Source organism: Protopterus annectens, chromosome 15.part0, assembly GCF_019279795.1.
Source record: "Protopterus annectens isolate FY-2018-M chromosome 15.part0, PAN1.0, whole genome shotgun sequence".
Lineage (NCBI taxonomy): Eukaryota > Metazoa > Chordata > Ceratodontiformes > Protopteridae > Protopterus > Protopterus annectens.
In genome coordinates, this window is record NC_056749.1 from 122,057,591 (window position 1) to 122,081,485 (window position 23,895).

Consider the following 23,895-nt stretch of genomic DNA (forward strand, 5'->3'; position numbering starts at 1 on the left):
AAATAATAAATAAAACACATTGCATCAACATCCTGCAACTTCCTACCTGCAAGCAACCACAGAGCTTTCACTGAAACTAAGGCTGCTTGTTTCCCCAGAATGACAGCTCTCCCTAATTAAGTCTAATGGTATACAGTCTACCAGTATCTGGACTACCTGAAATAAATTAAATTATGGCCTGTAAATTGAAAGTACACTTTGTTTAATTAAACTATATTTCTAAGCCCACTTACTATATTTTTTCAGTAGCATTCCAATATCCATTTCCAGGTCACTGTACAAGACATTGGCAGTGGTAGACTTGGCATCCTTCAGAACCCCACAGGCCCACACTAATACATTGTCCATTAAATGTAAATATCCATCCACTGTAAATGGCAAAAAGCTATGTCTTAAAAAAAAAATCTACTTCTGGCATGCATACCCAAGTATTAGGTTTTGAAACAAAGAAACATATTCTCCACAGTCCGTAAGTCTCTGTCTTTAATAATCATCTACTGTTGCAGCACTCCCAACCAGGGTTGCCAGATTTCCAGCCCCCCAGGTAGGGACAAAAAAAAAAGAAGGTCTCTCACGGCAAGTGAAGACCCAAAAAAAAAGGTCTTCGGCAACTGAAGACCAAAAAAAAAGGTCTTTAATGCGGAACAGAGTTCCACATTAAAGAACTGAGCTCACTCAGTAGCTCTGCACTAAACACGGAGCTTCTCGTGTTTAATGCATTGCAGTTCCGCATTCAACACAAGTAGCTCCGTGTTTAGCGATTTTTGATTGGCCCGTATATCGGCATATGGACCAATCAAACACGGAGCTTCTCGTGTTAAATGCGGAACACAAGAAGCTCCGTGTTTAGCAATTTTTGATTGGCCCGTATGCCAGGTATATGGGACAATCAAAAAAAAAAAAAAAAACAAAGCGGAGGCTGGCCGGGATTTAAACCGGCAGGGCGGGACTCGGGATCAGGCTGCTGATCTTGGGACAGTCCCGCCCAAATAGGGACGTCTGGCAACCTTGCTCCCAACACATAAGCACACACATACACACTAAAATCCCCAACATTTAAAAAATTACATTGTGCCCACTTGATTTGCCAGTATTGACGATCCGCCAAAGCTATGCTTACTGTTGTCCAATCTATCACTGCTTAGAACCCACCAATGAAAAAACAGTACTAGGTGCTTTTTTGTTTGTCGGAAAAAACAATACAACTTTATATGCTGCAGTCCCACATAGTCAGTCCACTACTGACCCATTAACCCTAGGCTGCTGTCTCATTCTTACTCCCTGGAACTGCATTACCTTGGATGACTACTTTTATTTCCTAAGCAAAAGACACAAATTGGAAGATGAGGCAAAAATCCAGACATTCTTTGAAAATCCATACAGTTAAGAGGTATGAGTTCATGTTCAATACAACACTCTCCCTGTCAGGAAAGCCGCAATTTAATGAAATGAAACCTCACCTAATACAATTTAACCAACTTACAATTGCCCACAAAGCCCTATACCATCCCGACAACACTCCAGTGCTCTCTACCCTCATAAGACCATACAATAACCTGAGGAAATCTAAGCTCCTCTAATAGAATGCTGATTCATACTTCCTTATCAAATAACTTAGCAGGAGACACCATATTCTCTAATTCAGTTGGCAAAATATGGAATCTCCTACCACAAGACCTTACAACCCTAACCTCACTCCCACTATTTAAAACTAACCTAAAACTTTTCCTCTCTAACCACTGGCTATGCTCTTGCAACAACCCTGACTAAACATATTTTTTCTCTATTTATTTGATTTTTAAACTAACCTTTTCTTCTTAATTCCTAACTCTGTCACTCCTGAGTACTACTCACCATGCTTGATTGTACTAGTCACTTTTTTATACGGTCATTTTTCTAAATTTTACTTCATCTGATGCTGTAATACTCTAAGTGCCTTTCTCAAATCTTTCTACTTTTTAGTCTTTTTTTAAACTATTTTCAAATTTTACATTAGATGTTTCTGTATGTTTACAGTGTGTTTATTTAGTATGACATTACTGGAGCTTTTCTCCCCGGGCCTCCTCTGAAAATGGACATGTATCCAGTTGGACTAGCCCGGTCAACAAATGTAAAATAAATAAATAAAAAATAAATAAATGAAAGTGTACTCTTAATATATGATATATTTGTGAGCTAACTTGTTTGTGTTCAGTAGGTAGACTGATCATTGTTAGCCTCTTTGTGCATGCGTTTCTCTCAGTCATGCCCACATACACACACACAGACACACACACACACACTTCTTCCACTTTCACACACACAGTTCCGCTTTCATGCATGCACTCACTCACTCCATACTTACCTATTAACACATGTAATTGCTGTCCCTTTCAAAGGCAACAGCGGCAAATCCATACATGAGTCCCTCTTCAGCGAGAACACACACACACACTGTTTGGCGCAAACACACTGACCCTTTTTTGGCTCAAAAACAAAACTAGAAAGGTGCTTTGGCGCATGCACACACCGACATTAGCGTTACAGGTCACGAGAGAGAAAAACACAAAACAAAAAAAGTGTTTTGGGGCATGCATACATCAATGTTGCAGTTAGAGGTTGAGGGCCGCATGGAAGAGCTCTGAGGGCCGCATGCGGCCCGCGGGCCGCAGGTTGGACACGTCTAGACTCTAAGGGAACTGTAGTGAGACTTGTTCCAGCTTTATGTATTAGGTTGCATATTCATGTCATGTTCTTTGTACAGTATGGTTAGTGATGTCTTAGTGTGGGGAGTGCCTGTAGTGCAAGGGATTATGGTTGGGGAGGAGCTTGAGTTTGAGAGGAATTTATAGCCAGGCACAACAACCATCGCAGGCAACCAGTCCTGTGGTTTTTCTCTATCCCAGTATTGAAACAACCCTTCCCCCCTTGAAGTTGTCATTGTCTAAGGGATTATGGTTAGGGTAGGAGCTTTAATTTGTGAGGAATTCAGAGCCAGGTGCAACAGGCAGCCAGTCCTGCTGTTTCCAGTGTTCAGACAGACTAAGGAACGCTAGTGATCTACTAAGTACACAACTTATGTTTATATTCAAGGATCAGTCTTAGGTGAGCAGAGTGCAGTGGAATAATTACACCCATGGACCTGGATGCCATATCTTTGAATGTAACCTGTAAGGACTTCTTTACAGTAGTGGCTGTCTGGTGATCAAAGGACAGTTTGCTGTCGCCAAAGACTCTCACATCTCTGAGTACAGGATCAACTTTCAGGGGTGTATTGGCTGTGTGATAGTTACAAAGGAAGTCATGCTTGCTGAAGTGTTGCACATTTCTTTTCATTTAGTTTTTGTCCATGGTTTTGACACCAGCTATTTGTTTTGGAAAGGTCCTCCTGGTTTCCTCTGAGTGATTAATGATGGCACTAAGTTTATAGTCATCTGTAAACATGGTCAGCCATAAACACTTATTTTAAACCTCTCAGAAGTAAATGCCAAAGAGAAGTTTCCAAGAATTGACTCCTGGGCTTCACTCCTAGCTCTAACTTTGTTTGAGAGCCAGTTTGCTATCCTTTGAGTTATATAGGGATTGACATTTAGCTGGGCGAGTGTGCATGATGGCATCATATGCCTTTGTGAGACTTAGATATGCAGTGTGCACTGTTTTGCCCTTATCCATTGCTTCAGTAACATTTCAAAGAAGTTGACCAGGCAGTACTTGTCCTTGACTAAACCAAACTGTGTTGGGATGAGAGTCTGTAGGTTATCTATATCCTTTTTTTATTAATTCTTTAATACTCTTTCCCATAGCTGTACAAATGAGACTAGTCAAGCTTATGCTTTTGTAACTAACTGGGACTGTTAAAGCCCCACCTCTCCACAAGGGAAAGTTTGCCATCCTCCATTCATGTGGCAAAAAGCCTGTTTTGAAGCTGATATTGAATAGCTTCTATAGGGAATCGGATAAGTCTCCAGGCTGACTAATGGGCAGTCTGGTATGTTATCTGGCCATAGCTGTAGTGTTTTTAGTCTTAACCCCTTAACTTGTTCATAGAATATTTGGGGGGTGAATTTATGTGTGGTATAGGTTATCCTTGGCAGGATACTTCCTAATTGTCAGTATGAATGCATCGGTGACATATCAAAGCATCTACAACTATGGTAAGTTTTTATACAACTGTACTTTGTTGTGGTACAGATACACATTGCACTCATAGGAGCACAGCTGTTTCATGGCTGAGAGAGCTGCGCTTTTTGTGCGTTACGGCCTAGACATTCTGAGAACATCTCCAGCTAGACTTGGTCATAACATTCACATTTTTAGTAGTTGATGTCTTTACTTTGCTGGCCTTATATTGCACTGCATGTACAGTAGCATTATTACAGCATAACTGCATGAAGTCTTTAAGAGGAAAGGTTACACCTATACTGTGAAGATGCATAGCAGAATTGCACTTGATACACTTTGGTAGCAAGCTGCCTGCATGCAGTTATGTGGATAATAGATGCACGGTCATCTGTAGAACATGCCTGTGCATAATGTGTAGTACTTTTGATTGCTGTAATGTGCAGGGCTGTGCACTGCAGCTCACAAAGATGACTTTGCTGTGCTTACTACTTATTTATGTTTGGAATGGATTGTTTATATGTTATTTGATCTTTCTATTCTGTGAGGGACATCACAAGACTATGAGGCTGTGCCACGTTATGGGTTTGCCTTTGTCTGGGCTGCTGTAAGTCCGTCCCAATGGCAACTATTGGGGCATTTCTGCTGCTGCGTTACTGTAACATTGACAGCTGTATACTGGGAGTATGATAGCCAATCTTTCAGCTGTTTTGTGTGCACTTCTTTACTAGTGTGTATGTGTGTCAGTTGTGCATGGGGAGGGGACGGGAATATCTGCTGTTGCCCATGAATACACTTAGAATGCTGATGTAGCATTGATAACTGTATGCTGGTAACATGACAAGACAGCATTCCATTGTCATTGAGATCTATGTTTGTGCCTTTTATTGTCCATTGTTTGTGGGACATGGCATAGTTCCTTGCCACTCTGCTGCTACAATGGCATTTTTGGTTTTCAGTAGGGAAAATTAAGAAAAAAAGTGATAATTAGATGTGTGTGTGTCGGAGTTCATAGGTAGGTACTAGGCTAGTGGCCCTAGGGCCTATACAAGCCAACCCAGAAAGGTACCCTGGCTTTTGCCACCCAAGAAAATTATTTTCCTGTGCCCTTGTCGAGCAGAGCCACAGAGGTGATCCCCGGGGTGAATTTCCTATTTCCCATCCAATCATCAAGATTTTTCTTGAAGGGTGCTAATGAGGAGCTTTGTTTGATATAGACAGGTAATTTGTTCCAGAGTATGGGAAGTCTCTGGGACAGGAATCTATCCCTTCAGCATGTTTTGTTTATTGTAGTGACAAGGTTTAGGTCCCTAGAGTGTATAGCCCAGAGGGATTGGGATTGGGATTTCTTTAAGTGGAGCATATCCAATAGCTCTGGGTTTGACATAGCTTTGTATGTTAGGCAGAGATCGCCTCTGAGTAGGCAATATACAACGGAGTAATGCTGGAGTTTTTTGAGACGGTCTGCGTAGGGCATCTGTTTGAGGCCGGTAATCCTCTTTGAGGTATTTTTGTGGCCTTTCAACTTGTTGTAGATGTCTTGTGAGGTACATACCAAAAGGGGCATTGTACTCTATAATGGGTCTAATGAGTGACGAGTAGAGGGGAACAGTGACCTCTTTTTTTCCTGGATGAGAAACTTTTGTGATGAGGTGTGCCACGAAGGATTTCCTGAGTACTCTGACGATGTGATTATCAAAGGAGAGACTATTGTCCACCCGTGTCCCAAGGTCTCATCGCACTTTCGGTGTAATGTAGACTACCACCTATGTGGTAACTCATGGGTACAGAGTTTTTACCAAAGGGGATGACAGTGCATTTTTTGGCATTGAGCTTGAGGCCATGGCTTTGACACCAGGCATCTGTCTCCGTGAGGCTCTTTTGTAGGATGTCCACATCGTTAGGAGTTTCGATTATGACTCCTAATTTGCAGTCATTTGCGAACTTTGTTAGCCAAAGACCTTTTGTGTTGGCCTCTACTTCAGAAAAGTAGATACCAAACAGGAGAGGACCCAGGTCTGAACCCTGTGGTTCTCCACTTGTCACTGGTCTGAAGTCTGATTTGGTGTCTGCTACTTTCACAGTGTGAGTTCTGTCAGTGAGGCAGTTGGCAGCCCATCTTGTGACATAGGGATTTATACCTAGTTTAGTGAGTTTATCTATAATTCCAGGGTGGGGGATGGTATCAAAAGCCTTGGCGAGATCTACATAGGCTGTGTGAATCACCTTACACTCGTCTATGGCTTTGGTGACTGCTTCAAAGAAGTCTATCAGGTTTAGGAGACATGATCTGCCTTTTACAAACCTGAACTGGGTGGGGTCCAGAGTTTGGAGATTACCAATGTCTGTGTGTATAAGATCCATGATAATATGTTCCATGGCCTTGCAGACCAGGCTCGTTAGGCTAATGGGGCAGTAGTTCCCGGGGTCTGTGATGGCTCCCCCTTTGTGGAGTGGGATAACTGCTGTCACATGCCATTCAATGTGCACAAAGCTTGAGGGGAGGCAATAATTGAACATGGTTCTTAGGTGGGGTGCCAGTTCATTCTGCAGTTCATGTAGAACACAGCCTGGAATGTTGTCATATCCCATGGATGCTGTGTTCTTGGCTTTGGAGAGTGTGGTTTTTACCTGTGCAGCCATGAGTACAGGGACTTTGCATTCTTCCGGTATACAGATGGCCCCTTTAGGGGGTGAGCAAGGGGGGGGGGGTAGAGTTAGCACTGAACCTATCTGCCAGGATGTTGGCAATATCAGTTGTTTCTGTAAATTTAGTGCCATTATGCTGTCACTCGGAGCAGATCTGAGTGTTGCCATTGAGATTCTTAACATAGCTATAAAATGCTTTGTGGTTGTCTTTAGAATCAGTGGCAATTTCGTTTTCGTAACTAGCTTTGGAGGATTTTTTGAGGGATCTCGGCTTCTTACTGAGGCTGACCAAGGGAGTTCCTCCAATCATGGGATTTTACTCTTTTTTTTTTTTGCAACAGTTTCTTTTTTCTGTTGTAGAGTTTGTTTATGGCAGGGGACCACCAGATTGGCTTCCTTTTTTTGGAGGATAGCATCTAGGTTCTGTTAGGGATAGCATGATCCATGCACTCGTGTAAGTGCTTATAAAGTGCATTTGTGTAGGATTCAGCAGTTGTACCTCTATTGTCTATCTGTATGGGTGTCGTGAAATTTGCCACTTCTGTCTTAAGCGCGAAGTTGGCTTTGGAGAATTTTTTTTGCGGTGATTTCCCTAATAGGGGGTGGGGGCGGGATGTGGATGTGTAGGGTGATTAGCTTGTGGTCGGATCTGACCAACGAGGAATTGACTTCTCGTGTGGAACAACGGTCATCCATGTTGGTAATGACCAGGTCTAGGATATCGCTGCCCCTGGTGGAGGTGTGGATAAGCTGATCCAAGGCTTTGGAATTTATGAATTCCAGAAAACGTTGAGCAAATGCATTGGTACATGAGTAGTTTTCCCAGTTAATAGTGGGGTAGTTGAAATCACCTATTATTAGGTTGTTGGGTTGTACCCTAATATTTTCCAGTGTATCAAGAAATGAGGAGTGGGAATCCTGGGACATGGTGAGGGATCTGTAGCAAGTTACAGTTTGGATTGCAGTCTTGCCCAGAGTCAGTTGCATTTGGATAATCTGGGATGCATTATGCTGAGCAACTAGCCTGGAGGTGTGGATATCCTTAATGATATGGACATGCCTCCGCCTTTAGTGTTTCGGTCCATGTTAGGTGGCTGAAAAGTGTGGTATGAATTATAGCCTGGTAATGCAAAGGTGCTCTCTGGAGCCTTGAACCAGTTCTCTGTTACTGCACAGATGTCTATGTTCTCCATTTTAAGGAGTGCCTCGAGTGAATGTATTTTGAGGTTTAGACTTTTAGCATTGAGTAGCATTACCCTCAGATTTTGCTTGTTTGTATCTGTTAAGGTGGTGAATTTGTCATTTGAACCTTGCCTAAAAAAGGCACTATAGGGGTGGCAAGAGCCTTAGCCAGTATCCGGAATCCCAAGGGCAACAGGTGCAGGCCATCTCTGGCAAAGCATCGTTGTCTGTCGATCATGTCATCCCAGGCCGACAGATACTGGATCCCCTTAGAATGATACCAGAAGCTTAGCCAATTGTTGAAGTCGGTCATTTTGTCCTTGTACTGTGATATCATTCTGGGTGATGGCAGGATGCTACTCAGGGCTAGGGTCATACCTGCCTGGGCTACAAGATCGGGGAGCTCCTCCATGTCTCTCTTCATGTAGTCTAGGGAGGTACGTCTCGGGTCATTCATACCAACATGGACAATGACAGTCATATTTGTACTTGTGGAGTGACCTGAGTACGTGCATTATGTGGCGGACCCTGGCACCCAACAGGCAGCTGACAGTAACTTTATCCTTATTTAGCCTTATGAGTGGTACATCAGAGTGCTTGACTATAGAGTCACCTATGACTAGAGTGTTGGGTATGTTGTTATGCCTTATGGGCTATGGTTGAGCGGCACACTGAGTTTGTGGGCTATGTGTCATTTGGGTTGTGTTGGGGTGGAGGTTGCTTGTGTTTCTGTTTTCGAGGTCTCTGTTGCTTGAGCAGATTTTTATTGAGAGCCTCCGTGAATGTAGGTGTGCGTTTCATGTTTCTATGCGTGTTTTTTGGTGGTGTAGTTTTTGAGGGACTGTGTGATGAGCGTGGTGTGGTATAAGTGTTAACCTTCTCCTCTTAACTGTCTAGTCCAGTCTTGGATGAAGAGAGCTTTGCTTCCACTTTGGCTATATAAGTGCATCTCTCACAGGTTGTAGTGTTGGGTGGTAGGAGGAGAGGGTTGTCTGTGTACATGAGGCAATTGCTGCATTGCCCCAAGATGCCCAGATTCATCCGGTAGACAGGAGAAAACACCGAGAGACCCTTAGACATGCCTGGATAGGTGCTTATTTATTAAGTACTAAAAACTGTTTTCCTCTAGACAAGTGAGGAACGTTGAGTGCTGTAGTAATTTGTAGCTTATTTAGTGCTTACATTGAGTTCTGAACAAGTGCGGAGCTGGAAAATAAAAACAGATTTTAGTGCTAAAACTAAAAAAAACGGATAGTTCTAAAGGAAAATTTGAAGAGCAGACTTTATGGCGTGGGGAATAGTTTAACCCTAGCGATGCATAAAGTGTATTTTTTTTTAAATGTAACAGTAGCAAATGAGCCAACTGATTTAAACAAATTAACCAATAAAAAGCTAAAAACTGAGCCCTGTTCCAGCAGTCTTTGATCAGACAAGTTCTAACCGCACACTCCTGCCACTAGGGTGCAGGGGAACCTTCTCCAAAAAAAAATGGTCTGGATTAGTGCTCAAGTTATATGAACAAAGATTCAGCAGGTCTGAATTTAGTCTATGCAACAGCAAACAAGGCGTACCAATTTCAGAAAGAAACAGTTCAAATAAGCAGGCACATTAAGCCTTTAACCAGAAACTCCCAGCTCAGAAGGGCAGAATCTACCCTCTCCTCCCACAAGAGTGCAGATCACACCTTCTTAATGTAAAATAACTGGCCCAAAGCCCAAGTTCTTAAACCAGAAATAATACACTTTTAGAATAACAGACACTAAGCCTTCAGTCAGCAACTCCCAACTTAGAAGGATGTAAGCTACCTGTCCTGCCACAACAGTGCAGACCACAAACCTCCTTAATGTAAAACAACTAGTCTGAAGCCCAAGTGCTTCAACCGAAGGCTTAGAATAACAGTTGCAGTTTAATCAGGCTGCTAATGAGCAGCAATAAATGCAGCAGAATAAATGCAATTAAGTACTTTTAAGAACAAGCAGCAAAAGCAAAATGAAGTAAAGTAGGAAGAAACACAAATAAAGTAAAAGCAGATGAATAAAGTGCATTTTTATATAACAATAGAAAACAAGCAAACTGATTTAAACAAATTACCCAGTTAACCAGTAAAAAAGTTCAAAACTGAGCCCTGTTCCAGCACACTCCTGCCACTTGGGTGCAGGGGAACCTTCTCCAGAAGAGAGAGATTGGATTAGTGCTAAAGTTATACAAACAAAACTAGATTCAGGATGCCTGAATCTAGTCTATGCGACAGCAATCAAGGTGCACCAATTTCAGAAAGAAACAGTTCAAATAAGCCGACACAATAAGCCTTTAACCAGAAATTTCCAGCTCAGAAGGGCAGAATCTAGCCTCTTCTCCCAGAAGAGTGCAGACCACAAATCGTCTTAATGAAAAATAACTGGCCTAAAGCCCAAGTGCTTTAACCAGAACTAATAACAGTTTTAGAATAACAGACACTGAGCCTTCAATCAGCAATTCCCAACTTAGAAGGATGTAAGCTACATGTCTGTGTAGTGACTGTAGAATTACTGCATTTGTATCTGTAGCTCCTCTTTTACCCCTCTGTGCCATTTTTAATGTATTTTCCACTGCCATCTGCCAACCACCAGCTCTCCCACAGTCAATCAACCCTTTTGTTTCCCTAGGAAGAAAGATGATCACAAGAGGCAGTCGCCCAGAGAGCAATCATAATGTTTATTTTTATTAGCCCTAACTTGACTTATATGCTTCCAAATGCAAGGGCCTGCTCTGCCATCTTGTTAGTTTGTACACATTCCCATACACACCCATGAATGCAGCAACACAGTTGTAGCTTTGCAAAGCCATACTCCTGCCCCAGCTCATGTGATGCATGCCATGTATTTGCCTCTCCAGTAGGCCGTGATACTGCAGTGAGACAGACCACCATTACCTTTTCAGGATACGTGAGACTATGTTGGGCCCCTCATTCTCAGCCTCCCCTACATGGCTCATCTAGTGCTCAAGCAGTCAATTGATTTTTAGTCAACCATGTAATATCCAGGGCTTTAGGACCTGTGTGTATTAGAATTCTTCCTGATAAAAATCTTTATCTGCTTTGCATTTCCTTTCGTTTAGGCAGCTTATTGTATGCAGGTTGTCTCTGAATTATCATCAGTCTTAGATGTAAGCAGGATATTGCCTCCAAATTGTATTTTCTGTCTTAGCTGTGTAGTTCAAGTTGTATAACTGGTTTGAATCTATCTGTTCTACAGCTGCAGTGTGCATTTCACTGTGAACTTCTCACGTGCAGTGCATACTGTTTTTCAAAGAATTTCACCCTAAAGCTTGAGATAATTCAAAGTACAAGAGTCAAAAATGTATTTCATAGAAGAAATGTAGTTGCACAGGACTGTTTTATTGTCAGATGTATAATACACTTGATCTTCTGAATTAATGATGAGCCAAGATGAATGGTGGTACAAGAATATGAGCTTTGTTGTGATCTTGTCTTTTAACTTTGTGGCTTTCCTTTTTTAAGGAAATAATGGTATATCTGGCAATGTATATGAGAACACAACCTTCCCTGTTTTCTGAAATGTTTCGTCTAAGAATTGGATTAATAATTCAAGTTATGGCAACAGAGCTGGCTCAATCTCTTAATTGTTCAGGTAAATACAACTTAACCATTAATGATAATGGTTTCTCTTTTCTGAAATGTGATATTTCTCCTTAGCTGCTGTGTAGCAGGCTGCTTTTTCTGTCTTATATTGCTTATTGTAAAAAAAAAAAAAAAAAAAAAAGGATTACAATTTCCCTTGTAAAGAGCTGGAGACATATTTAGGTGACAGTTTCAGAATAAAAGTAAAGGTTGTTTGAAGATGTTTTACTGGTTGTCTTGTAGAAATCATAAATCTACTGCTAAGAATCACTACAACAGTAAATATTACCATTTGGATTTTACCTGTACTTTGGGCGGCCGCGGTGGTGCAGCGGTTAGCGTTGCCGCCTCACAGCAAGAGGTTCTCCGGTTTGATCCTTAGCTGGGGCGCCTTCTGTGCGGCGTCTGCATGTCCTCCCTGTGGTCGAGTGGGTTTCCTCCAGGGGCTCCGGTTTCCTCCCACATCCCAAAGACATGCTGTAGGTGGATTGGACACTCTAAATTGGCCCTAGGGCATGAGTGCATGCACGTGTGCCTTGGGCACTGGGCTGGCAACTCGACCGTAAAAACTCCAGTGCCAATCATGAGCGGACAGGTGATCCACTGTGGTGAGAAGCCGAAAGAAGAAGGATTTTACCTGTACTTTATTCCTTATGGTCCAGATGTCCCTTTTCCCTCTGAAGGCTTTAAAGCTCATTTTGCATATACAAAGGCATATATACCAGTGTTGTGAGACACTTGTATAAATACAGCATTGACTTTCAGTCTCTTCTGCTTTTCTCCGCATCTTGCTTATGTTTTTGTATTGTACAAGAGAATTTAAATGTGTAACTAGCTCCTAGCTCCTGCATACATGCTTTTATTTTTTGACCAAAAATGTTTTTTAGGAAAAAGTGTATGTATGTGTGTGTGTGTTTTAACACAGTGTAATCATTTCCAGTTTTGAAGTGTAGAAAAATGCGATTTTCTTATGTAAATACTATTGCACTATAGTTATTGTTAGTGTCGTTAATGTGTGTATTGTTGTTTAAAGGGGGGTTACCTATTCCTGTGTTTTACGGTGCAACTAAGATACTATTATGTTTTTAAGAAGGGGCTTCTAATGATTTGTTTGTGCCATTGAAACCCCATAGTGAATCGGGGTGTAAAAGGGAGGGATGCTCTGAGGTTGCACAGGAACAAGTATTTAAGAGAAGTTAGGGAGAGAAGAAACAGAGAGATTCCAGAATAGTTTGGAAGAGTTCTTGAGCAGTGAACAGTGGATGAAGATTGGCGTCAGTTTGGAATAGGACCAAGTCATAAGGATCAGCTACCAGAAGAAGAGTTCTAGTGATCTTTGTGTGACACTATAGTGTGATTCAGTTCCTTTTTTTTCCCCCCAGAACTAAATGTACTGTTGCATTTTTAAAGTGAGATCACTGAAAGTTTTTGTGTCACAGAAACTTAGCATGTGATGTTATCCATGTCATTATTTATCACTGTAGGGTCTTGGATCCGATATCGGAGCCAAGCCAGCAACATTCAAATTGACATATCCAAGGCTCAAGCTCCTCCCTCTCGATAATGCCCTGCTACCCTCTACCTCTCAGGTCTTGTTTGCCGCTGTTCACTAAGGACGCTATCCCCTTGGCTCTTGCATCCAGATAAATGTTTGGTTTCTGCTTTTGGCTTTACCTTAGTGTCGTTTAGTGGGTTTAACTCTTTTTAGGTGATTTGTTAGTTTTTTGTATAGTAATTCCCTCCCCTCCCTTAGTTTTAGTTAATTAGGTAGTTTGTTGCTCGTCGGGAGTTTTTTTGCACCCTTTTTTCTCTTAGCCGTTAGGGCTCGTGTAGTTAGTGTTTTTCTGTATTTGTTTGTGTTTTTGACCCATACTATGTCTAAAAAGCCTTCCATTTTAAAAAGTACTCTTCATGCAGTCAGAAAATGGCCAATTCCTACTCGCATGAGGAGTGCTAATATTGTTTAGGAGCTCCCCACCTGGAGGCTGAATGCAACATTTGTGCAGCATTAAACCCCAGGGCCTTGGTGGAGTGCCGCAATAAACTTCTTCTGAAAGGCATGGCTCCCTCTAAGGCTTCCCCTTCGGCTCTAAAGAGGAAGACCCCTTCCTTGCCTTTGGTGGCTTCTAAGAAACCATGGCTGTCAGATCCTAGATCTCTGGATCTGACCCCAACCCGGACCATTTCAGATCCGAGGTCTTCATATCTCCGAGATCTGCGGAGTCTTTGTGGGATGCGATTGCAACTTCTTCTCTGCTATCAGATCTCTGATAGGTTTGTTGGGTCCAACAGGAGTAGTTCAACAGACATTTTCACCCTCTAACTCCAGGTAGGTTTTCCATTCGGCTCCTAGGCCTCAGAGCTGAACTCTGGAAGACTGGCATACGTCTTTAGGGTCACTGGCTAAGTCCACCCACTCCTCCTCTTCCTCCACATCATCCAGGAGTCTGTTGCCTTCTGACATGGACAGGATGATGAGGAGGCTTCCTCAAAGCCCAAATAGAGCTGAGGCTTTTGGCTTCCTAGCCCATCCAGCCAGGGGGCCTTCGCCTATTCCAGTTAGCCATTCTCCTCTTCCAACCCCAAGAGGTTTGGAACCTTGGGACTCAGACACCCATGGTCAGATCCCAGCGGGGCTGAGTATTCCTCTATTCTCGACCCTGTCAGGGTCCCTGCTGTGCTCTGCTCTGCTCTGCCCTCAGACGAGAGTGAGCCCTTTGCCATTGTGGTTGGTGATTGCTCCATAGGGTGGGATCGGGTCCAGGCTTTTTGGACTGGTTTCTCCCATAGGGGCCTCGGTCCTTCGATAGCTCTGGACTGGTATCATCAGGGGGGTCGTGGTGCTGGTCCGGGGCTCATTCTTCCTGTCTGGGGGACTTCGCCCTCTGAGATTGGGGACAGGATTACTTCCAGCCTTGGCCTTCCGGATGGTAGAGAGGACCTTTTCCAGGACCAGAGTTTCATCTCCCACCCCTCCAGGTCATCCTTGCCTCTCTCTACTTTGGGTGGTGAGGCCTTCCATCCTGTCCAGGGTCAGTACTCCCGTTTGAGCCGTCAGGGTTTTTCCTCCCCTTGAGGGGTCCCTGCTTCTTCTGAGTCCTCCCCGGATCCCCCCATGGAGGAGGTACCTCATAAGAGAAACTGGAAGAGGAGGCCCTTGGACTCCCCTTTGAAGTCCCTCACTGAGGGCACAGACCTTGATGAATGAGTTCCCAGATTTCCACCTGACGATGTCTCCTTTGGGGGCATTCTTGAGATCATGAAGCAGAAGGGAGGATGGTCTCCCCAACTCCCATCTTTGGAGGAGTCCGTGTTTCTGAAGGCTTGTGGGACAAGCCATCTACTTCCTGGGTGTCTCCCCCCCCCCTCCCCCTCCGCAGACAAGTTAGTAGATCTTATTACCAGCAGGGTCTGGAAGGAGCCCAACACTGTGGAGCCAGTTCCCAAATGAGCAGATAAATTCCTCAGCCTCCTGTGGACCGCCTCTTCTGGAGCAAAGGAGTTCCAGTTGATGCCATCGTGGTTGCCACTGGCACTAAATAGGAGATGGCAGAGCTCCACGGTTCATCCCCCGAACATGAAGTAATGGGTGGATAGACCATCGTGGGTGTAGTGCATGTATGCTTTATCTACTTTTGGACTGAGGGCAGTTAATTACTTGGCACACTTTACCCGCCTCCAAAGGGACTTGGTCAAAGAACTCTTCACTTCCATTAGAGCTATTGCTGGTGGAGGACTTCAAAAAGATGTCTCCCAAGCTTTCTACTCCAGTGTCCCTCACCAGTTCCTCGATGAGGCTAATTTTCAATGCTGTAGAAGCTACCTCTCGAGTGGCAGCTATAAGGCGTCATGCTGGGTTACATCTATGTGGGTTTGCGGAACTTTTCAAAGCGTCCTTTACCAATGCCCCCTTTGATGGGTCCCACCCTCTTTGGAGCTTCTGTGAAGGACACTTTGACCCGCATTGAGCAGGAGGAGAAGACTGTCTGCGGTCGGGATCAAGCTTTCTGCTCCTCAGAGGTTCTTCTGCAAGACCCAGCGAGGAACTAGGAAGATGTGGTTCCGGAAGGCACAGTCTCCCTTCCAGGACACTCATGATGACTCCTCTTCCAATGGCAGGGGGAGGAGAGTTTTCAATGACCAACGCTGCCCTAGAGGCAGGAGGGGGTTCCACAAAATCAGGGCTCCAGGGAACCCTTCTCTGAACAGCCCTATCAGCACTCCTGAGTTCTTGCCCGACTGCTCTACCCTGGAGGCAGTAGGGGATTGCATTTCCCTTCACCCCACTAGCCTGGACAAACATTACTTCTGATCAGTGGGTGTTAAATATCGTTTCCAGGGGCTGTTTCATTCCCTTTTCAGAACCCCCTCCCCTACGCAGATATCTCTCCAGTGTTCCACCCAATCCGAGGTTGGCCTTCAAGGAAATTCAGCAACTTCTTCAAAAAAGAGCCATCCAAGAGGTCCCAACGGGACAAAAAGGATCTGGTACTTACTGTTACTTTTTTTTAGTGTCAGAAAAGACAGGGGACCTGAATCCTATTTTGGATCTCAGCAAGCTCAGTCTATCAGTCAAAAAGTCCAGGTTCCGAATGGTCACTGCTCAGTCCATTCTGGCTGTCTTATGTAAGGATGACTGGATGTGATCCGTGGATCTCCAGGATGTCTACTATCACATCAAGATGGACAGGCATTCCAGTAGACATCTTCGCTTCCAGTTAGGAGCCAGTCATTACCAGTTCAGAGCCCTACCCTTCGGTCTTACCACATCTTCCTGGGTGTTTACCAAATGTATGGCAGTGGTAGCACCTCACCTGTGGCTGCAGGGATTTCAGGTCTTTGATGATTAGCTCCTCGCGGCACCTTCGAGGCATTGACTGTCACAAGCAATCCATTATATTCTTCTTTTCAGTCAGCTGGGGACTACTTGTCCCCATTCAACAAGCTGGAGTTTATAGGGGTTCAACTAGACTCTGTCTAACTGTGTTCCTTGCCTAGGCCCTGACCACGATGTTGCTAGTTGTCGGTTTTGTGCTAGATTCAACCAACGCACTATTAAGCGTCTGTTTGATTTTGCTTTACATTACTTTGGCCGAAGGTTTATCTATATAATGCCGTCGGAACAACCGACGACTGGAGTTCATAAAAAGCGCAAGGACAAAGAAATGGACAGGCATCTGAGGTCCAAAACAGATGACGAAGCCTCTTCTAGGCCAGTCGCCGGTTCTCATTGAGGCGCTTTCGCAGCCCCTGACACCCGCTACCTCAGAGCCACAGGCCGCCTCCGACTCCCACGTGGAGACAACTAGGCCTCTGGAAACTCAAGGTATTGGGCCTACGGAAACTATTCCCTCTGATGGGTCTGGAGCTGCTGAGCAGGCATCAGCTTCTGAGGGTGTTTTCAGACCTACACAGCTTACTATCAAGACCACTTCAGCAGCCAAGGCAAAGTCTAAAACACCATTAAAGACAAAGAAACAAGTACAGCATTCTCCAGGACGGTCATCCATGCCAAAGAAACAGATGTTTAAAATGGCCGAGGACCTTATTACTTTGATCAGGGGTTCCCATCCCCCTCCTGATAAAAGGCCTAGGCAAGACACTGACTATGACTCCTCTGACCAGGTTTCTATTTCCTCTGATTCCTCTTCAGAACAGGGATATTCTCTTCTTCCCTATGAGGACACTGACACTGAAGAATCTATCCCTTCAGCCTCTCCTCTTGGGGATTACTCTTTTGGGGAAACCTTGCACACCATGAGGGAGCATTTCCATTTGGAGAGCCAGGATTATTCAGAATCCAAGAAAAGGCTCCGAGACTTTCTTTTACTGCCTCAGCACAGGCCCCTTGCTATTCCCCCTGTACTAGATGATGATGTTGTTGTTTTTTTCTGAATCCAGTTTGTCTCCTGATGCTTTACCCCCTGCACCAGTCAAGCCAGATAGGTACTACAGGGTCCCAGATTCTCATAAATGTCTTTATAAAAACCCTGCTGCTGGCCCAGAAACAGCTTCTCAGGGTCCCAAGGGGGTCAAGGCTTCCACTGCAAAAAACCCTGTTCCCTCTGATAGGGATTCTAGAGCACTGGACAGATGGGAGAAAAATGGTTACACCTCTGCTACTTTAGCTGTAAGGGCTTTAAACTGCCAGTTACACATGCTTAAATATCAACAATACCTAATGTCTTTGCTAAAACAGAAAATGCTTACAAGCTCAGAATGTCCTGAAAATAAGGAAATGCAGGATTTATTGCATGCAGCTGAACAAGTGGGAAAGCATACTTTGCTATGTGGTTTTGATTCATTAGAGGCTTCTTGCAGAGCTGCAGTTACAGGTTCTGTCATTCAAAGGCATGCTTGGTTAAAGAACAAAGTTTACCTGATCATGTTAAAGCAAAATTATTGGATGCTCCATTACAGCATGATACTTTGTTTGGTGTTAAGGCAGAAGAGGTGTTAAAGAAAATGGAGGATAAAGCAAAATCAATGCAGACAGTAAAGGATTTCTTACAGGTTCAGCCACCCAGATTTAGTAGGAACTGGCCTTCAAAAAATTGGTCCTTTCCAGTGTCAGACAGGCCACAAAGAGGCAGATACAGACGCCCAAGAGGCAGATCTCAGCCCCAGGGCTCATATAGACCTAAACAGTGGGGTGCTTCAGCCCCCAAAGGCAGAGAAGACAAATCACAACCTTATAAGAAACAGTCCCAATGACTTTCCTCTATCTATGCCAAGCACTTACCTTTTGACAGCATCCTTAGGAGGAAAACTAGCACTTTTCTCACAAAATTGGCACACGATCACCCAGGACAAATGGGTACTAAATATCTCAGGGTTACAGGTTCTACTTTCACACCCTACCAAGACCAAAAGGTATGCCAGACCTGCCACACAATCAATTGGCAGAGGCACAAAGACAAATTTCTGCTCTCATGGACATGAGGGCTATTCAGAAAGTACCACAGGAAGAGCAGGGCAAGGATTTTACTCTAAGGACAACGCTTGGAGACCAATACTGAACCTGTCTACTTTAAATACTTACCTGGACGTTCCATAATTCAAAATGTTGACACTGCAGCAACTTCTACCCATGCTGGGCAAGAAGGCTTGGCTAGTTGCTTTGGACTTCAAAGAGGCATACCTGCATGTCCCAATCAGACAAACTTGCAGAAGATGCCTCAGATTTATAGCTGGTTCAATGCATTACCAATTCTCTGCACTGCTATTTGGCTTATCTACTGCGCCCAGGGTCTTCACAAAATGTCTGGCACCAGTAATTGCTTTTTGCAGACAAAAAGGAATCCAAATATATCCCTACTTGGACGACTCCCTTATTCAAGCAGAGCAAGGACATTCTTCTAAAGCATCTGGCATTTGTAAAAAGATTACTAATTTGCCTAGGGTACACAGTAAACGAAAATAAATCAAAACTAGTGCCCTCTCAAGAGATAATATTCCTGGGTGCAAGCTTAAATACATCTGCCCAGATGGCTTATCTCACGACAGTCAAGCAAAGGCAACTGACTCATTACTTTCAAATGATGGCAACAAAGACCCAGCTACCTGCAAGAAAAATTCTGCAGGCTTTGGGCTTCATGGCATCCTGCATCATGCTAACTCCATATGCAAAACTGCATATGAGGAAATTACAATGGTATCTAAAAAGTGTTTGGACTCAACATTCCCACAGCCTGGAAACAATAACTCTTATTCCCTGCCTGCAACAGGAGTTTCGATGGTGGGCACTGGCCTGTCACCACAACAAGGGACAGCCTTTCACTACACCCACGGCCAGGCAGACACTAACAACAGATGCATCGGATTATGCCTGGGGGGCACACATGGCAGGAAAATGTATTCAGGGCACATGGCCCGTGGACCAAATGCATCTTCATATCAATCAAAAAGAGATGCTAGCTGTACAGAATGCCCTGACAGCCTTCAAGGATCTACTACATCCAGGACAACTATTGTTAAAGATGGACAATACTACAGTTATGTGGTACATAAACAAGCACGGGGGCACTCATTCCTACCCCTTCTGCAGGCAAGCCATGATTTTGTGGAACACAGCACTGACCTATCAAGTACATCTGCAGGCACAATTCCTGCCAGGAAAGAAACATACTCTGGCAGACGAACTAAGCAGAAACCTCATGGACCCTCATGAGTGGAAACTAGATCCACAGGTCTTCAGCATGATAACAAGGAAATGGGAATGCCCAGACATAGATCTATTTGCCTCCCCCCCCCCAACTGCCAACTACAGAGATTCTGCACAAGGACTTATCACTCACAAGCATGGAAAGTGGATGCTCTATCATTCAGCTGGAAAACCCTAACAGTTTATGCCTTTCCACCACTGCCGCTCCTTCCCAAGGTACTCCTAAAAAGTCAGATAAGAGAACCCAAAAATGATTCTGATTGCCCCAGACTGGCCACGCCAGCACTGGTACCCAATCCTAAAGAGCTTGTCTCAAGGCCCAGCCTGGACTTTACCTCAAATTCCTCATCTTCTGACTCAACAAAACAATCAGATCCTGCACAGCCAACTCAGGACCTTAAATCTGGCTGCATGGCAAATAATATAGCCACTCAGAACACACCTCTCTCTAAAGCTGTTATGGATGCCATTTTGGAAGCGAGGAGGCCCAGCACCAGGAAATCTTATGCAGAAAAATGGAAGAGATTTTGCACTTGGAACCAGGCACAAGGACTTGAACCACTTGTTCCAAATATTTCTCAGATTTTACAATACCTAACTAAGATGCTGGACAAAGGCCTATCCTTCTCATCAATTAAGATCCATACCTCTGCCATTTCAGCTCATTACAGTACAGAACCTCCTATTTTCTCACATCCACTGCTAAAACAGTACCTCAGAGGTGCAAAAAACATAAGACCCCCAAGGAGAGCACCGATACCTGCATGGGACCTCAACTTTGTCTTGGAAAAACTCACACTGCCTCCTTTTGAGCCAGCCAATACAGCTGATATAAAATTTTTATCATGGAAAACTGCTCTGCTCCTAGCAATAACTTCAGCAAGAAGAGTCTCAGAGTTACAGGCATTAATGGCAGTGGAACCTTTTATCATTTTTCATCCGGACAGGGTTTCTCTAAGGACAAACCCAACATTTATGCCAAAGGTAGTATGCGGTGTGGTTCTTAACCAAACCATTCATTTGCCAACATTATCCAAATCCCCAGAGTAAAGGGGAAGGACTTCTGCACTCATTGGACATACACAGGCAGCTACGTCTCTACTTGGACAAAACAAAATCTTTCAGAAAAACTGAGCAACTGTTAGTAGCATATGCTGCAGGATCACAAGGAAAGGCTGTCTCAAAGCAGACTATTTCAAAATGGATAGGACACTGCATTTGTTTCTGCTATGCACAGCATGGCAAGTCAGTGCCTAAGAATATTAGGCCACATTCTACCAGGGCAGCAGCCACTTCAGCAGCCTTTCTCAGAGGAGTACCAATCAAGGAAATTTTGGAGGCTGCAACTTGGAGTTCAGTGCACACTTTTACCAAGCATTATCACTTACCTCTTTACTCTAAATCCAGAGCAGGCTTTGCCACTGCAGTTCTGCAGGGCCTCATAGCCACTTCTAATCCTATTTAGACCCAGCCGCCCTACCTCAGCTTTGGGATTCAACCCAAGTGTAATGACTGCAACAGTGAAACACGATGAACATAGTACAGTTGTGTACCTACCATAAATGTAGATGTTCGAGTGTATTCACTGTTGCAGTCCAGGTTACCCACCCTCCATCCCCCTTTCTTTGCTAGGACGTATCTATACTGCTCTATCCTATACAACTTATGTGGTGTATTTGCTTATAGATGAAGGTATTGTTTTTATTTTACTGTATGTTTTTATAAGGATTATGTTATGCCTACCTTATTGGGGGCACCTGACATCTGGGGCAAGAAAAACTGAAGAAAATGGCGTTGGCTGCATCTTATGTACCCCTGGCACACTGACGTCGGGTAAGAAGTGACAGCAACCGATGCCGGACCAGGACATTGTAATTCAGGCCGACTGCAGGTAGCCTGCCAGCAGGATAACCCAAGTGTAATGACTGCAACAGTGAATACACTCAAACATCTACATTTATGGTAGGTACACAACTGTACTTTTCTTATCAGGGCCTGTGACCAGTCATCAGTCTTCTGCTGGGCAGCTTACATTGGTGGATCTCCATCCTGCTCCCTTAATGGGGCTTCCTGCCTCTTCCCCCTCTCACCCGGCTTCACTGAAGCAGGAGATTTCAGGGAAGAGGAGACACCTTGACTCCCAAAAGGAGTCTCTCACAGACTATACTGACCTTGAGGAAGGGGAAGGAATCCCCTAATTCTCTGAGATCGTCTCATTTGACAATCTCTTGGAGCTTCTTCGCCAACTCGGAGGCCAGACCACTGAAGCCCCATCTCTAGAGGAGTCTGTATTTTTGGAGGCCTTCAGTGTGGGCCCATCCACACCTTGGCTGGTTCCTCATTCTGATACACTTAAAGGCCTAGTGTCATGGAGGGAGTGGAAGGAACCTGAAAAACTCCAGCCTATTCCCAGGAAGCCAGATAAGATTCTTCCCCCCCTCCCCCCAAGGACTGGCTGCACTGGAGTAAGGATCCATCCGTTATTGCAATTGTGATGGCAGCTACCACCAGGAAGGAGATCTTTGAAGTGAGCTTTTCAGTCCATCCTCAAAATAGGGAGTGTTGGGCTTTGGACCATTTAGGGAAATACTTCTATGCCTTGGCTGCATTTGTACTGAGGGCACTTAACTACTTACCATATTTGACTGGACTCAAATGTGACTTGGTGTTTGAAGTGTTGAGGAATGTTAAGACGTGGTACTCTCCAGAGTTTCAAAAGATTCTGGACACTCAGTTGTCTGCCCTGCTATCTATCACTAATTTTTTAATAAGGCTTATTTCTAATGCAGCCTATGGCGCATCCTGAGCAGCTGGCTGTGGCATTGACATACAATGTCACTTTTGGATGCGATTATGCAACTTTGCAGACTGCTTCAAAGTGTCCTTTATTAATGCCCCATTTGATGGCTCTTCCTTGTTCGGACCAAAAATGAAAGATACTCTAGCAAGGGGCGAGCAAGACTGGAGGATGCTGTCCTCCGTAGAAGTGCATTTCGCCAGCTGTCACTATGTCAAATGCCACTTTTTCAGAAAGTTGCAGCAGTCTTCTCAAGATGCTCCTTCAGAGGGTCCTCCTGAGGATGGTGGTGGGGGTGGGTCATAATGGATGCTGCCCACAGGGAAGGAGCGGTCCGCAAAATCAGGGTTTTAGTGGGGCTTTTCCCAGCATACACTTTCAGCAACCTTGAAAGGTTTCCAGACTGTCCTCCTCTGGAGGCAGTCGAAGGTTGCTTGGCTCTTCACCCAAAAGCTTGAGAGGCCGTCACCTCAGATGCGTGGGTGTTAAGTCGTATCCAGAGGCTGCACTATTCCCTTTTTAGACCTTAAGGACATCTCCTGTCATATAAAGATAGGCAGGCACTCAAAGAGGTTTCTCTGCTTCTGGCTAGGGCCATTCGCTACAAGTTCAGAGAGCTGCCATTTGGTCTCACTCACAGATTGGTTCCTTTTGCCAGATACCATAGGAGGGCTGTTCAGTGGGCTCTGGCCCTACAATTGTCTTTCCTAATCCACCTTATGGATTTTCCAATATGGTCGACAAAGGTGTGTCACAACCAAATTTGTGGGTTAAGAATTCATTGGTGGTGACCAACGGGAGAATGATTGTTCTTTCAAGTTACTCTGCTACAGTCACCACAGATGCCTCCCATCTGGGGTGTTGGAGGGGGGAGTATTTTGAAGGGAGGACAGTTCAAGGGTCCTGGTCTTGAGCAAACGTCCACATCAGTGTTCTGGAGATGAAAGTTGTCCTCCTCCTGTTGCAGGCTTTTCAGGATGCCCTTCCCAGAGTTGTGATTGCAATAAAGATAGACAGTATGTCTTTTGTCTGGTAGCTCAACAGAAGGGGGCACATTCTTCTCATCTTTGTCAAGAGGCCATGAGGGTATGGAAGTGGACGATTTCTTCTGGGCAGTTTCTAGTTGGAATGCATATCTCAAGGAAGTACAACATTTTGTTTAACAGTCTCAGAAGAAGTAATCTGCTTTCACGCAAGTGGTCCCTAAATCCGAGAGATGCGGCTCAGATGTTTCAGCGCTGGGTACTCCATGTTGTGACCTATTTTGCAGCCTGTCCAACACCAAGTGCGGCAGTTATTATGCTTATTTACCCATCTGGGACAGTCACCCAGTGATTCTGTGATACTTGCTTGGCTCCAGAGACTTCTGTATGCTTACCTCCCCAT

The 23,895-nt window shown here is 44.3% G+C and overlaps 1 protein-coding gene across 5 annotated transcripts in view; it reads left to right on the forward strand.

Moving 5' to 3' along the window:
* The window catches only part of PHKA1 (phosphorylase kinase regulatory subunit alpha 1), a 3,177,076-nt gene that overhangs the window by 2,216,080 nt on the left and 937,101 nt on the right, over positions 1 to 23,895 (forward strand). For all 5 annotated transcript variants that reach the window (XM_044057561.1, XM_044057557.1, XM_044057558.1 and 2 more), the window contains exon 26: positions 11,429 to 11,558. In XM_044057561.1, coding sequence (XP_043913496.1) covers positions 11,429 to 11,558 — 130 coding nt within the window. The remainder of the gene's footprint in view (positions 1 to 11,428; positions 11,559 to 23,895) is intronic.